The 16,603-nt window shown below is 45.4% G+C and overlaps 2 protein-coding genes across 3 annotated transcripts in view; both read left to right on the top strand.

The window, feature by feature from the left end:
* Window positions 1–1,114, top strand: part of pop4 (POP4 homolog, ribonuclease P/MRP subunit) — a 29,086-nt gene extending 27,972 nt beyond the window's left edge. For both annotated transcript variants that reach the window (XM_062562076.1, XM_037451772.2), the window contains exon 7: window positions 357–1,114. In XM_062562076.1, coding sequence (XP_062418060.1) covers window positions 357–493 — 137 coding nt within the window. In that variant the 3' untranslated portion in view covers window positions 494–1,114. The remainder of the gene's footprint in view (window positions 1–356) is intronic.
* A 1,216-nt stretch (window positions 1,115–2,330) lies between these two features.
* On the top strand, window positions 2,331–13,677 carry LOC119196205 (pleckstrin homology domain-containing family F member 2-like). Its single transcript, XM_037451735.2, has 2 exons — window positions 2,331–2,715; window positions 12,762–13,677. The coding sequence occupies exons 1-2, from the start codon at window positions 2,463–2,465 to the stop codon at window positions 13,361–13,363; spliced, it is 855 nt and encodes a 284-aa protein (XP_037307632.2). The 5' UTR covers window positions 2,331–2,462; the 3' UTR covers window positions 13,364–13,677.
* The last annotated feature ends 2,926 nt before the right edge of the window (window positions 13,678–16,603 follow it).

Genomic DNA, 16,603 nt, shown 5'->3' on the forward strand with positions numbered 1-16,603 from the left:
AAGACTGCAGTGGTCGAAGTGGTCCACTCATACTTATGTAACCTACAACAATATGATGATATTTATCCTAACGTACCCATTTTTTAACTCGTGCACATTTGCCAGCCCCATGTTACAAAACACGACCACACGAAACGACTGAGTTGTGCTCAGGTAGACTTGACTGCATTATACATTTCACATAGAAAAATTGTTGTCATTCTCTGAATATTGCAAGAGCCCTTTTAAAAGCACTCGTGGAAAAGTTGATTCAATTTTGGTAAAATACTACTTCAAATTGCCATGTCAATTTATTTTCCCTCGCTCAACAATATTCTGCTCTTGCGGCCCGCTTTGACGCCCCGCTCTGTGTTCAGTGATCCCGAAGAGGAACAGCGTGTTCGCCGTGGAGATCAACGGCTTCGTCTCCCACATCTACGGCAGCAGGTTCGAGCACCGGGCCAGCGAGCGATCGGCCAAGAAGTTCAAAGCGAGAGGAACCATCGACTTGTGACGAGTCGCCACACATGACGCCACAAGAGGAAGAAATGTCACCACAGTGATTAATGTGTGGCAGATCCATTTAGTTGATTTACTGCCCTGTGAATCCACATCTGGAGAAACATTCTTCTGTTTTGTTAACACAAAACCAGATATAAAAGACTGATAATTAGTCAGTGCTTTATTATGAAGGCAAAAAGGTTTACCTGTCATGGGGAGTGCTGTTCAGACCGTGACTCTGAACTTTAGGTGAGGCGATCATCTCAGGAGGGCACGTCTCACTCTGTGGTACAGGGGGGGGGGGGATACAGAGTGGACACAGAGCGGGTTACCCTAGTCCCGCTTACTGTGGTATTTATTGTGTTCCTGCCTCATTTTTCTTCGGATGAAATGCTCACGTTTTGATCATCTAAGATTATAAAGTTCTCAGGCCTTTGCACGGCCGCTTCTTGTTGTTGAGACAAAAAAGAAATGCATTTTCTACCATGAATATTCTTTGAATAAAAGTCTTGCCACAACAATCCTTTAGTGTCAAACAGCTGTTACTGTTAACTGTATCTCTCATGCTCTGCCCCCATTAAACTTGCATACGTGCATAGAATCCGTCCAGCAGTGCCAGTCTGTCGCTTTCTGTGCAGTTTTTCCGAGGAAGTGAAGTAGCTCTCATTAACGGCTGTCATTGGACTGATGAAGTTCAAAGCATCAAAGGTGTGCTCGTATCGGCCACCACAGGGAGGAAATGTCCTCAGTGTGATAGCGGTATTTACTGGTATTATAATCTTAAACTGTGCAGAAGGGACATGGTGAACTAGATGTTATCACACATGTACTGCACTCTTTTGTAAGTCAAATATTCCTGTTTGTCTACATTCTTCTAAAGTCATCCACGTGCCGTAGCACAACCTACTGACTGCACATTTGCCTCTGGCACATTTTCTGTTTCTAGACAACCGGTCCAACCAGATATTGGCACGACTGACCCTGTTTACACACACACAGGTTTCACTTGGCTCACATTATCGGACAATGATTCACACCTCAGTAGCTGGAACACTGTGTGAAGCCAGTAATGTTCTGAATGTGTGCCAGTGCTCATTGTTTATTTTGCCCGACTTCAGTTGACCTTAATTTAATGTCTCCATAACAAATGTGTCACATTACATGCCATTTAGCTGACGCTTTTATTCATTGTGACTTACATTGCATTTTGTAAATCTATAGATTCATTTTAACCCCATTGCTGAGGGAGCAGTTAGGGGTTGGGTGTATTGCTCAGGGACACTTCCACAAGGAACATGAGCAGCCAGGGTTTGAACTGCCGAGATGTTATTAATAAAATTGTGGAGCTTCCTGTTTACTCTATTGACTTTGTGGATTTTGTCTAAAAGTATAGTGATTAAAAAACGAGCACAACTACCAACTTTTTCTCCTACCTGCTCTCTACAAAATATATGCTATTTAGTAGACTTAGTTTTAAAGTCACAGTAAAGAAAATGTGTACTTTTGTAACGGTTTGCTGTGTCATTAAATTCTTATGCTATGACATTTTTCTTCTTCATTTTCTTGCTATGTCACACTTTATCATGACTTTTCAAAAACTTTTTGTTTGCACATAGAAATATGATGATATACTGTATGTTGTGTCCAAACGGTTATTATTTAATTTACTTCTGAAATGTCCATATTGAATGCAATTAATATCTGAAAGTGCATTTTTGAATAAAAGTTGGTAATTGGGTAAAAAACTGAGGTGACTATTTCTAAACTTAAACTTGAATCAGTGCCAAGTGATTCCTGGCAAGGAAAGTCGTGACGCCTTCTAACCTCTGCGCAGATGGGTTTGTCTAAAAGCTGGAGGAGTGTCACTTTGTCACACTGTATAAAAGAAGCGCGCGGACAGCTCAGCTGTGTGCGCAACAACAACAACAACAACAACAACACACTAACGAACAGGCTCGTGCTGACTTGTCACCTGAATAGAAATGGGCTCCACGAGGGAAAAGATGTTTGAGAAGGAAAACCGGGAGCGGATCCGCGCCGTGGAGAAATCTTTCGGGCGGTCGGGGAAGCCGCTGTACGAACCGGGTCGCCTTCTGTTTGGAGCGGGTCAGCTGATGAAGATGAGCCGCAAGGGGGCACAGCCCAAAATGTTCTTCCTGTTCAACGACGTGCTGGTGTACGGCACCATCATCGTGAACGGCCGCTGGTACAAGAAGCAGAAGATCATCCCCCTGGGTAAGACGCACGCTGCCAGTTTCTGGTCAGTGTTAAATAAACATTCAACAAAGTGTTAACAATTGAGCTCGGAATTAGTGACAAAAATAAATCTCAGTGTTAAATACATGACATGTCATTTAGCTGACGCTTTCATCAAAGCAAACTTACATTGCATTTTAAACTCGACGGTTTCAATTCAATGCTTCTGCGGTTTCAGAGAAACGCGATGACACGCAGACGTGTCCCGTGAAGAGCCCCTTGCGTGCCTTTTAACCCCCCCCCCCCCCCCCCACCCCTTGCGTGTGTCGACCCAAGGTCGTCTTCACGTTTTTCCACCCAATGTTCTTCACAGAGTTAAATTGTCTGTGAGATTAAATTATAACTCCAAGCTTCTTTATATTCTCCCAATCTGGTCAGTGTTAAATAAACATTCAACCAAGTGTTAACAATTGAACTCGGAATCATCTCAGTGTTAAATACATGACATGTCATTTTGCATTTTAAACCCATCTATTTTCATGTTAGCCCGGGGAGCAATTAGGGGTTAGGTTTTGCTCAGGGACACTTTGACATGAAGCAGCCCCACAAAACTTCACACAATTAATTATTTTGGATTAAATGTGCACTTTTGTTCACGTCCTGGTTGTGTGTCGTCACCGCAGTCCTGTGTGCGTCGTAACTGGGTAGCCAGGGTTCGAAATGACTTAGGACTCTTGGGGGGTCCCCTAAAATGTAACTTTAAAAATACTGAAGACTATCTTGCTACACTATACTGTATACTGCAGGCAAAATTATATTGACATATTTTGAAGGTGGGATGATGATCTTGGGATGTTTTTCATGGTTTGGGCTAGTCCCAGTATTGTAGTGGTGTCTGGAGAAGTGGATGGGCTATAATCAAACAGGTAACCCTCTCATTCTGGAGCAACAAAGTTACAGCACCTTATATAAATCCCTGACATGACAAAGTGGAAAACAGGTCATTCTTTCCTTGAGCAAGGAAGTTAACTAAGTTACCTAAATCCACCAGGTGAACTCATTATGGCAGCACCATGCACCTTCAAAGGGTTTGATCAAATACAACTGGCGTTTCTCATCCCTTATGTTAATGGAATTTATAAAACAACTAGCCGCTGGATTGAATAATAATGGTGTCTATAAAGACTGTACCTGGCATCTAAATCAGGCACCGGAATCACAGTTGCTATTCGGTCCGGTAGATCAGTGATTTTTTGAGCCGCGGCACATTTTTTACACATACAAAATTCTGGGGCACACCACCAACCAAAATGACACTCTAACACAGTACATACAATACATATAGTTAATAATATGGTTTCTAAATGTATTCATACTCACTTAGTATGAAATCTGGGCCTGTTTCGATGAACACATGGATATCCTGGCAGGAATGGTAGAAAGTCACACACAAAGCTTTTCCTCAACGGCTCTCAGTCTCTCTCTGTTTTTCTTTTTTATCGCAGTCAAGCTTGAGAAGCTCAGCTCACATAGATATGTGGTTGAAAACGGGAGCAATGTCAAAATAGCTTTGTTGGCCAGAATGGGGATCTCCTTGGCAACAGATAACCAAAAACTGTCCAAAGGAAGATCAGCATAGTTTAGCTTTAAACCACATGTTTCAGTTCAATGAGTTCTTCTTGCTCCTTTAAAGTCATGTCCTTTCCAGCAACGGATGCTGAGCTGTATGGGTCCCTAACCCAGTCAAGGCATTCTGTGAAGGCTGAAGAGAAATAAAATGACAACTTCTCCTCAAGAGTTTTCTAATGTGTGCCAATCACCTCGCACATTACAGCAGTTTGGCCATCATGACGTTTCTCTGTGAGCGGGAACATCTCAAGGTTGCCACGCTGCACATGTTGTTGCCAGAGCTGCACTTTTAAACGGAATCCGTTTATTTTATCAGTGCTTGTAAGCAGGTTTTCATTTCGGCATTGCATCCGTGTGTTCAGTTCATTCAGATGATGAAATATATCAGCCAGGTATGCCAGCTTTGCACACCACTCATCACTTGCAAGCAGCAATTATTGCTAAATTTGATTTTATTGCAGTCCAAATGTGGAGAAATGGTGTTTTTGATCATGTACAAATATGACTTTTACTTTAAAGATATTCATTATGGTAGTAGTCTAGGAGGTCCTTAACACAGGAACATTAGTCTTTACGTGGAATTATTGCTAAATCTGTTTTTATTGCAGTCCAAACTTTGAGAAATGGTGTTTTTGATCATGCACAAATATGACTTTTACTTTGGAGAAACGTTAGCAGAGATGGTTAGCTCAACGGTCCCGGCGTCCATACCCAATGCTAGGCCGAATATTATTAATATACAAATAACACAAAGTGGCGCATCATGGCTGGTTGACTTGAACTGAGTCGTCTTTATTGAACGCAGGCTCACTTGACCTCTCCTAGGTCACATGTCCATTCAGGGGCAACCTATTGGCTGCCGCTAACACATAACATTGCATATGATGTATAGAAAAGTAAGTACAATAGATTGTCACAATGGAGGGCATATTCTCCTCTATGTTAACAAGAAATCTCTAAATATACAGTAAAAATATTGCATTTACTGTACAAGAGTAGTCAGACACGTCCTTAACTCACATACTTCAGTCATTGTCCAGAATATTTGATTAAATAGGTTGTATTCCGGTTACTTGCTCAATACTGTAAATGTCAGCATAAACGTGCACTAAAATTCAAGTGTCGGCTGAGTTGACCGCAGTGCTATTGGATAGCTTCTCACCACACACCAAGCACAGCGGCGTCGGTGCTGTCGCATCCCCGGTGAAAGTAAATCCAAATGAAAGATAGCTTTCGCTGTATTGCCTCGAGCTCACCCTCTTGTCTTTTTTCTTTTGACCACTCATACTAGGGCCTTCATCTGTGTCAGAATTTTGTCCAGGGCCGTGTTTGTCATTTGCATTTTCCCTTCTCAAAAAATCCATCACTGTCACTTGCTTGTCTTGCTGAGATCCCAAACTGTCACGTGTCGTGCAGCACTAATTCTATTGTCTTTACAGGCATTTATCGCTCTCTGCTGCCAACCAGTGAAATAGAAGAGTATTACATTATCTGCTACACTTTATCACAGACACCCGACAATGGTTAATTAGGTGATATTAGATAATTTCCCGCGGCACACCTGACGATCTGTCAACCAGTGTGACGCGGCACACTAGTGTCACACTGGTTGAAAATCACTGCGGTAGATAGCGGCCATTAACACACCTGTACCGCACAGGTAAAACTGTAAATCTCCATAGCTCACTGCGTAGAGCAGTGGGCTTGTTGGCTTTAGGATGTTTTGACCCACGGGGTTCGAATCCCGATCGTTCCGATCTTTTTTTAAATATTTTTTCTTGAAAACATGTTTTCATACGTGGTTGTGTTGTAGTGCTCACTTATACAATCGTGAACGCTGCAATGGATTTGTGATGCGTTTTGTAGATTTTCAGCAATATGTTTGTGAATGTGCTGCTGTTAGCTGGCAGATTGTTTGGCTTCATACACATACAGCTATAAGAAACGTTGACAAACGCACTCTTCCAATCATTACGTTACAGTGGGTATCGAAGTTAGTTAATGCAACTTTTGATATAGGAACACCAACTCCAAATATTTTACTAGAATAAGCAATTATTATGGAGATATAAACATAATCGAAGCACTTACAGCATTTTCATTAGGGATTTCACTTTTTGTGAGGCTTCGTTTTTGCCGCTTTCAACAATAACCTACGTGTGCGTCATAGACCACAACAACTATCTGTGATGCTATTAGCTGCCCTGATTGCTGCCTAATCGCGCTAGGAAAAAAAATTAATTATTGTTTTGATGGTGGCGCATGGAGTAGTGCAGTGTGCTGGGGGCCACACGGTTGGTGGTTTGATTCCCGGCTGCTCCATGTGCCATGTCGAAGTGTCCCTGAGCAAGACGCCTAACCCCTAATTGCTCCCCAGGCAAAAATGTAATGCATGGGTTATAATGCAATGTAAGTCGCTTTGGATAAAAGCGTCAGCTAAATAACATGTAATATAAATATAAAACGACCTGTTCACGATCATTTTTAATGTTACAAATATTTGTCGGGGACCCCCCAAAATCAAAAAAATAAATTCTTTTAGGGGGTCCGTAATGACTTATAGGGGGTCCGGGACCCCACCAGATCCCCCTCATTTCGAACCCTGTGGGTAGCGATGTTAAAGTGTTAATTTATGAATTTAAGAAACGGAAGCCGAATACAGTTTAATAATATTTATTGCAGATAGGTCTAATCCGACCCCACATACACCGACACATTGCAGGCTCTGAGCACCCCCGAGTTACCCTGCAACAAACCCGCTTAAAACGAACTTTAATTCATACTTAAAAAACCCAACATACCTGCTGTATCAAACTCTCACACCCATTCGTTCTCTCTTTGCCCGGATCGGTGCCTCTCCTCCCGATACTGTCATGCAAACTTTAAAATCTACCACCCGTACATATGAAAGAATAAACAGAAATATATTTACAGATCAAAAGAGAATGGGGATCTCTCACCACTACTGGGGGCCCAACCATACCCTGGCCACCCAACAGGAAACTGGGGCCCTTTCTCAATACCTGAGACAGCGAGAACGGACTTGCGTTCCCGCGAGAATAGACTCGGGAGTCCTGACTCGCAGGTTTCGGGAGAACGGAGAACGGTCATTTCTGCAATTGGAACAGCAGCTGACTGGATGACGTCACCACGTCAGCTGGTCTTGCTAATACGTTTTAATATAGTTTTTGACTTAAATATTTTACTATTAACAAGCTTTTGTCTCATTTTCATTTAAAATTAGAAATGGTATATATTATATTGAGCACCATATATATATATATATATATATATATAATCAGTCATAAAATAATTAGCTTTTTCATTTTAGGAGGAGGTTGGATACAGTAACAAAAAGTAAACTATTACACTAAAATATTTGAATGCATGCACACCTACCGTTTGTCTTGTTACTCAAACATCAAGAGGCTGATAATCAGTGTAGTGGTCCTCGTACAGCAAGCTGCTGACCACACATCAAAGATCTTACAGAGAACTATACAATAATTCATATGTGGAATTATTTTATTCATTATTATTATAATTCAGAGCTTCAGGGTTTCTTTGAAGCTGAAGTTCTGCTGTCGTTTTAGTTTTTAATGTCCTTTAATTAAAACATTGTTAGTTATGATGGACAATAAACAAGCTGCACTCTGCGGTTACAGACAATATGTTAACGTTACATTTAAACATGAAGTTATGAATCTAAACTCTGTCCTCAAACAGACGTAACCGGTGAACAACATCAGTCTCTGACACCACATTAAAACTTATGAAGACTCGTTATAGTACAGTTAAATCTCATGTATAACCGCTACGGAGACGTGAAAACCGGCGGAGCATTTCACAGAAGACTCGCCGAAAACAGGCTGCTCTGTGCGGGCTGAGATGAGCTGACCGCCCGGTGCTGGAGGGTCTGACGTTCCGTTAACTACACCTCACATCTCCATCCAAGGAGCACATTGTAACAACACAAGTTGCTGTAACAACTAACTTCAGTCATAAAATTACATTACATTACTTAAATAAAGTAGTTTTTATAAACTTCGACATAAAGTTGTTTATTTTCCTCTGTCGTTGTTGCCTGTTGCTGAGGTGAAATGCATTCTGGGATATTTGGCTCTCACAAGAACAGACGAACCTGCTCCGATGCATGCCCGGTAAAATGGGCGGGGCGAGTCACATCCGGGTATTATGACCGTTTTCGGCCAGATGCAGACTTTAGAATTGGAACAGTACTCGGGCTGCAACTGATGACGTTTCACGAGCCCACGAGAACGCATTTTGAGAAAGGGCCTGGCACTTCATGGCAAAGTGCCACTTCCCCTTTTATAGGTGCACCGCCTTGACCCCACAGCGCCACCCCATGGTGCCACCTGCTACAAAAGGATGAAGCATGGTTCTGCGTTTGCCTTTGCGTGTGCGTCTTGTGTCGACGGTTACATTTCAGGCCTCGTTTATGCAGTTCGGTAAAGTTAGCAAGATATTCACAGATTCAGACTTCACGGTTCAATAGCTCGTCAGCGACAGGACGATGAAACACAAACGACACCTCCCTGTAACCGTAGTTATGTCGACAACCAGCTACAACCCAAATTAAAGCGGCGAGCAGCGTTGGACGGGTCCTTGCTACTGCTTGCACGTCGGGGCACTGGCCGGACTGTTACAAATGCGGCCTTCGGACGAAGCGTTCGCAAGTCAGTGGTCATTAACTGCATGGAGCAATGCCCGGAATTCTGCTTTGCAAACTTTATCTTTGACATTATCATGGTCTTAGGCCTTTTATGTCAACATAAAACCAGGAGCTTCTGATGTACCATTAAAAATTAAAGCCTCTCAGATTACCATACATGTGTCAGGATCGGGCTGGTGCAGGTCGAAGCAGGACTCAAACGCAGCGGTTTCCGAAACGAAGTGCTCTTTATTCCAAAACCAAAAAACCGACGTGCTCCAACCACCGGAGACATTAGACAATGACGCGACAGGGGACAACAGGCACACAGGGCTTAAATACACGAGGGAGGTGCAGGTGATTGGACACAGGTGGAAACACTCAGGCAATCACGGGACAAGGCAGGAAGTGAAGTTAACCCAGGACCACAAGGAACATGAAACTTCAAACTAAAACAGGGAAAGAGACCAAACCGTGACAGAACCCCCCCCTCAAGGACCGAATTCCAGACGGTCCTAAAGGGGAGCAGAACCGGAAAAAAATCAGACAAGGGGAGGGAGGGTGGGGACCCGATGATCCTGGGCCGCGCAGGGAACTCCGGGTGATGGCGGCCATGTGTCGGGTCCTTCGGGGGGCCGGCCGGAACGGCGGCCTCAGGGTCTCGGGGGGTCTGGCGGGGCGGCGGCCGGGCCTCAGGGTCTCGGGGGGTCTGGTGGGTCGGCGGCCCGGGCCTCAGGGTCTCGGGGGGTCTGGCGGGTCGGCGGCCGGGCCTCAGGGTCTCGGGGGGTCTGGCGGGTCGGCGGCCGGGCCTCAGGGTCTCGGGGGGTCTGGCGGGTCGGCGGCCGGGCCTCAGGGTCTCGGGGGGTCTGCCGGGTCGGCGGCCGTGCGTCGTGGCGGGGGGCGCCGAGCTGTGCGGCTCCGGCGCTGTCGTGGCGGGGGGCGCCAGGCGGTGCGGCTCCGGCGGCCCAACCCCTGACCCCACCCCCCCCCTCAAGGGCCGGATCCCGGATCCCAATCCCAGTCCAGGCCCCCAGGGGTGGGGGGGAGAGGACCAAGGGATGGGAGGGAGGGGGCACGATCAGGGGCCGTGGGGACGGGCCAGGAGACTGGACTCTGGGGGCCGGGACGGGCGGAGACTGGACTCTGGGGGCCGGGACGGGCGGAGACTGGACTCTGGGGGCCGGGACGGGCGGAGACTGGACTCTGGGGGCCAGAACGGAAACTTCAAACTAAAACAGGGAAAGAGACCAAACCGTGACAACATGAGCCTATTTCCTTCAATGTTTTAATTACCAGACTACATTTTGTCATTTTCAGGGTAGATTTAGAAGGAAACAATCAATACTTCAGACAGTAGTACCTATCACCATGGTGTGACTTGGTGATAACCAGGACATTCTGATGTACCAGTCCAAAATAAAAAAATATCATATGAGCCAATTTCCTTGAAAATCTATCACCACTACATTTTGTCATTGTCAGATTAAATTTGAAAGGAAACAATTAATACTTTCATGACCATTCCATTTCAAGTTGATAGTACACATCCCCAAGGTGACACTTATGGATAACCAGGACATTCTGCTGTACCATCCCAAAATAAAAGCCTCTCAAAATACCATACATGAAGCAAATTCCTTCAATATCTCAATCAGCAGACTACATTTAGTCATTTTCAGATTAGATTTGGAAGGAAACAATCAATACTTTCATGACCATTCCACTTCAGGTTGATGGTACACATCCCCAAGGTGACACTCATGGATAACCAGGACATTCTGATGTTCCATCCCGAAAATAAAAGCCTCTCAAAATACCATACATGACCCAACTTCCTCCAAAATCTTTTAAAAGGTGTCTTTTTTTATTGGGCCCTACGCACATAGTTTAATATTTCTTCTGGCAAAATGCAACTTTAAGAGGTCGAAGTCTCAAAAGCGGAGGAGTTCGATCTTTTACAACTATTATGAAAATATGCCAAAAAGGCACATCTTTAAGGATTCAATGCAGTGCCCCCCAATCTTCAAAAATGATGACATGTGTGTCAACTTTCAAGTTGATTGGACATCAGGGGCGGAAACTGGCCTAGTGTGGTCTTTTTTTTACATTTCAAGAGGGCGCATTTTCAAGAGGGTGCTCTATACCCAAACGTGAGACCCAAAAATCATCAAATTTTGTAACAGTACGGATATCCATAATAAATTTTTTAAACGTTTTAAATATGGTAAAGGCTAATAATAATAATAATTCCTTGAAATACAATAGGTTCCTCATTCTTAAATATTGAAGGATGAAGAAATAATTTGGCTGCAGAAGGGGCACGTTTTTCATCCAGGGCAAAAGGGCAGGTGCTTGACCACCACTATGGGCAGTAGCAACTAGTGAATTCTTTTTGGTAGGGCCAGCCAATCAGTTTCAGTAAACATCCCAGTATGATTCAATGCAAAACATGAATTATTACTTTGCAGTTAAAAATGTAACATTTATTTCAGCAGTTTAACATGATAAGGACATGTAATGAATATATTATATTAAAGGATAAATATATTACAATACCAATATATTTATTAGTGCTGTCAGTTAAATGCGTTATTAACAACGTTAATGCATACCCATTTTAACGACGTACAATTTTGATTGCTTTTATTCTGTGGGGGATGTCTGTTGTCTGAAAAGGTTTTAATTAGCTGGCTGAAAGCAAAGAAGTAGTAGGCTTGATTAAATATTTTAATCGTTTGACACCACTAGTATTTATTAGTGAGTCATCCACCCCCCCCCCCCCAAAAAAGAAGAAAACTTTGACATTGTTAATGGGTTTGCATTAACGTCGTTATAACGCGTTGACAGCACTAATATTTATATAAAATCTATTAGAACATGTTATTGTTATAGACAGTATATATCTATATATATATATATATATATATATATATATATATATCTATATATATATATTGAGATGCACCTATGAACCTAGTTTGTTGGGAAAACACCCGATCAGTGTGTTGAGGAAAGACCAACTCAAAAGCCACAAAACTTCACACAATGAATTATTTTGGATAAAATGTGCCTCTTTTCATCCACGTCCTGGTTGTGTGTCCTTACCGCAGTCCTGTGTGCGTTCTTCAGCAACATTCCATGTGTAAAAGCTTCCCTTTCACGCTGATTGTGAGGTCAGGCTGATCTGGGTCCAGCTGTTTTACCTCTAGTTTTTCCGTCAAAGGTCTTCATGGAAGCGCACTGCCGGTGGTCGCTCATGTTATGTTGTTAGACAGCCCGTTGCGAGACTCGCCTTGACGAGAGCGCAGGGCGCCGAAGGGCAACCCCAAATCTCAACTGCTTCTTAGTCCCGGCGTTTCTGGACCGGGCCCGAGCCCAGCTGAGATATGCAGACAAGCAGAGACGAGGATATGCAGGAAAACCATATATTTTGCGCAGATATCTTAATTTACAAATATTACCTGGTATATAATCCATGTTTCAAAAACACAAATATTGACTATTTTTTTTAATTTTATTTGAGCTACTGTATGAGAAACAGGAAACTGTTTGAGAACAGGCTACTGTGGGCCTTATCCTACGCCGAAACAAAACAACCGCTTTTAATCACAAGAACTCTCACAACGCTCTCGCATTCCGTTACTGAACCAACCCACAAACATGACCACAACACATTCCCATACACTAGGGACTAGGATAATTGACAAAACAGATTGTGCGCCCTCCATTGGCCTTCTAAAGTCGGTAAATGTGTAACCTCGCTTTTTATTTTTGGGATTTCCAGAGGACTGTCAGCTTGAGGACCTGGAGGACGGATTATCAATGAGAAACCAGTGGCTGATCCGTACGCCGCGCAAGTCCTTCTACGTGGCAGCCGACTCCCGGAGGGAGAAGCAGGACTGGATCCAGCACATCGAGGACTGCCGGTCCGTTCTGGTGCAGAAAGGGGGGTGCCGGACCGGCTCCGACTTCGCCAACACCTTGATCCCCGCCTACGCCTCGGCGGTCTGCATGCGCTGCTTCGGCAGCTTCTCCGTGACGCAGCGTCGACACCACTGCAGGAAATGCGGCTTCGTGGTCTGCGCCGCGTGCTCCAAGACCAGAGCGGTGATCCAACACATCCACCCGACTAAGGGCTTGAGGGTCTGCACCAGGTGTCACTCAAGCTCCTCGACCAGGACGACGCTGGAGGCCCAGCAGGTGTGTGACTGGAACGAGCGCCACACAGAGAATAAAAGCTCAGATGGAGAGGAGGGATTGAGTGAGGAGGAGGAGGCCGAAGAGCAGATTGAGGACCATGACTCCGGCAAGTGGAACCCCGACAACTCCCAGATGGAGGCCTGGGCTATCTACGTCAACTTCCAACCGCACAACATGCAGCGCTAAGCGTAAGTAGGGGGAGAAGAACAGCCTGGTGTGGCCTTATTAACATGGACAGGATGGATTGTGGAGTGGAAAGGCGTTCTCACTCTGTCATTATCAAAAATCATCCATAAAGTTAATAAATATGTTTATACTGTACTTATGTTCATATTTTGATACCATTTAGGATTATTTTCTATTAGATGGGCTGAATCTGTGATTTTGGTCATGTGCTTTAACCCTTGTCTTGCATTATGTATTTGTAAGTATCTACTTGTACATCAATATTTACCATAAATGTAATTAATGTCTTTATACAATGAGTATTGTTAGAAAGGTAATGTGTCTAAATATTGTGCATTCATAATAAATTCATTTGCTATTTAAAATGTTTGCTATTTGTGTATTTTCCATAATATACAATAAACTACTGTAGTTTTTATATTTCTGTAAAGACTGAACAGATAATCTAAACCAGCAAAGCCGGACTAGATGGCTAGGATTACCAGGCATTGTTTGAGCTGCATGATCATGGGCAGACATACTTTACCCACAGTAGGAGCCCCACCCTTAAAGGGAAGGTACAGACAAATAACTTCTAAGAGCAGGGGTCATCAACTAAAATGTGAAGATCCAGATAGAGAACAAAGAACTGATTATATATGTGTGACTGCAAATATAAATAAACTCTCAATAACTAAATATAAGTGGGGCTGCATTTAGACATTTCTGCATGTTAAAATAAAGCGCTTCAATTCAGAAAAAATAAAATAACAGATACAAGATAAGCTGAATTTCCCCCAAAATATTGTCTTGTTTTCAATCAGGGAGGTGACTCAATCCTCCACTGGCTTCTCCCCCTTTGAGCTGCTGCCGCAAAACCGCCCAAAACTACCATATGAACCTGCTAAAAAAGTGGTTTGCCTGGGACGTGTTTCTGTATTGTAGTTCCCCCGATGTGTTGATCTCTTCTCCAGACAGTGCAGTTGCTGAAGAGTCGTATGGTTCTAGCTTATCAAAAGCACAGCTATAACAAAACAGGGAGCTGGTCCAGCAGAATTTTGATGTGTTCTCTGCACAATCTGGACGCACCTCCTATTGTTGAACATCACATTACTGTCAGGGAGGCTAGGGCCACAAGGACCTGGAATCAAAAGCAGACTCGACGCACGGTAGTTAGGAGCAGTTCTTGTATTTAATCCAGGCAGAGGTTCGGTACATGGGTAATCAGACAGAGGAGGCAAACAATCCAAGTTGGCAGGCAAAGGTTCGTGGGTGGACAGAAAAGGTTCGAAGCACGGGAAGGCACATTGGAGGAGATCGCTGGTAAGCTCATGGGAGACAAGAGACAAACTGGCACAGAACAATTCGTCGGCAAGGTCGACATACACAGGGGAACGAGACACAGGTATAAACAATAAGGGTGAGGCTTGTAATCACGGGGGAGTGGCGGCACACAGGTAGGCGGTGTCTGAAACGAGAGGGAAGGGTGATTGACAGAAGACACACAGAAAATCACTTTGTGACCAAAATCCCCAGTCTGGGTGTTACAGTACCCCCCCTCCTAAGGCCGGCACCAGACGGCCCAGGCTCGTCAGGGAACTTGAGGTGGAAGTCCCTGACGAGGTTAGGGCCCAAGATGTTGCGAGCTGGCTCCCACGACCTCTCTGGCCCAATCTACCAGATACTGGAGGCCCCGGCGTCGGACTGCCAAGAGCCGCTTGACGGTGTAGGTTGGTCCGCCATCAATGAGTCTCGGGGGCAGTGGGCCTTTGGTGGCAGGGACCAAGTAGCTCTCCTTGGCTGGCTTTAACCGGGCTACATGAAAAGTGGGATACACTCTCATAGGTCTAGGGAGTTTAAGCCTCATGGCCGCAGGGTTGATCACCTTAGAGATGGGGAAGGGGCCAACGAACCTTGGCGCCAACTTGCGGGACTCCACACAAATGGGCAGGTCACGCGTAGATAACCACACTCTCTGGCCGACCCGATAGTTAGGGGCTGGTGTCTGTCGTCGATCCGCCGTCCTCTTCAACCATGCAGCGCTCTTGAGGAGGGCCTGGCGGGCTCCGTCCCAGGTGCGGCGGCAATGCCAGACCATGGCCAGCGCAGAGGGCACCCTGGACTCCCTCTCTAGGGCAGGAAATAGGGGTGGCTGATAGCCATAGGCACACTGGAACGGGGAGAGGCCCGAAGACGAAGAAGGGAGTGTGTTGTGCGCATACTCAATCCAGATGAGGTTCTTGCACCAGGAGGTTGGGTCTTTGGAAACCAAACAGCGAAGGCCGGTCTCCAGGTCCTGGTTCAGACGCTCAGTCTGCCCATTGGATTCCGGGTGATAGCCAGAAGATAGACTGACCGTTGCTCCTAAGAGGCTGCAAAACTCCTTCCAAAACTTGGACACAAACTGGGGGCCCCAATCAGACACCACATCTGCAGAGAAACCATGGAGACGAAAAACGTGAGAGAGCACCGCCTCCGCGGTTCCCTTGGCGGAGGGCAGCTTAGGCAGAGGAATGAAATGGACCATCTTAGAGAACCGGTCCACCACCGTGAGGACGGTGGTGTTGCCTCGGACCGGGGGAAGCCCTGTGACGAAATCCAGCGAGATGTTGGACCAGGGACGATGTGGAACCGGCAGGGGGCGAAGGAGCCCGGACGGGGGGCGTCGAGGGACCTTACAGCTTGCACACACCTGGCAAGCCGACACGTACTCTCCTACCTCCCTCTCCATCGCGGGCCAACAAGAACCGCTGTCTTATAACAAACATTGTCCTTCGAACTCCGGGGTGGCAGGAGACTCGGGCGCAGTGGGCCCAATGGATGACCTGCGAGCGGAGAGAAGGGGGAACAAACAGCCTGCTGGGGGACAACCGTTAGGTTCCTCTCCTCGATGTCCCAGGTGACGGCGCCGACTAGGCAAGACGAGGGCAGAATGCAGGAGGGTGGGTTGGGTGGGGAGACACCCAACCCACTCCAGGTTACGTAATCTTTCATAGCCTGTGTCTCAGGTGCAGACAGGGAATAAATTCTCCCTCTAGGAGGAGATGATCCTGGGAGCAGATCAATGGCGCAATCATACTCCCGATGTGGAGGCAGAGAGGTGGCTCATTGAATACCTCCTTAAGGTCGTGGTAACATGCCGGTACCCTGGAAAGGTCCGGGTAGTCTGAGTCCAATGGAGACAGCTGTTTCGGCGCAGGTAGTGGAATGGTTTGAGACGGTGTCGTGGAAAAGCATCGCGTTGAACACTCCCTCCTCCAT

This window comes from Pungitius pungitius, chromosome 4 (genome assembly GCF_949316345.1).
Source record: "Pungitius pungitius chromosome 4, fPunPun2.1, whole genome shotgun sequence".
In the NCBI taxonomy this organism is placed as follows: domain Eukaryota; kingdom Metazoa; phylum Chordata; class Actinopteri; order Perciformes; family Gasterosteidae; genus Pungitius; species Pungitius pungitius.

Coding starts and splice junctions, on each gene's coding strand:
- LOC119196205 (XM_037451735.2), top strand. CDS start 2,463: ATGGGCTCCACGAGGGAAAAGATGTTTGAGAAGGAAAACCGGGAGCGG. Junction 2,716..12,761: donor GCAGAAGATCATCCCCCTGG/GTAAGACGCACG, acceptor TGGGATTTCCAG/AGGACTGTCAGCTTGAGGAC.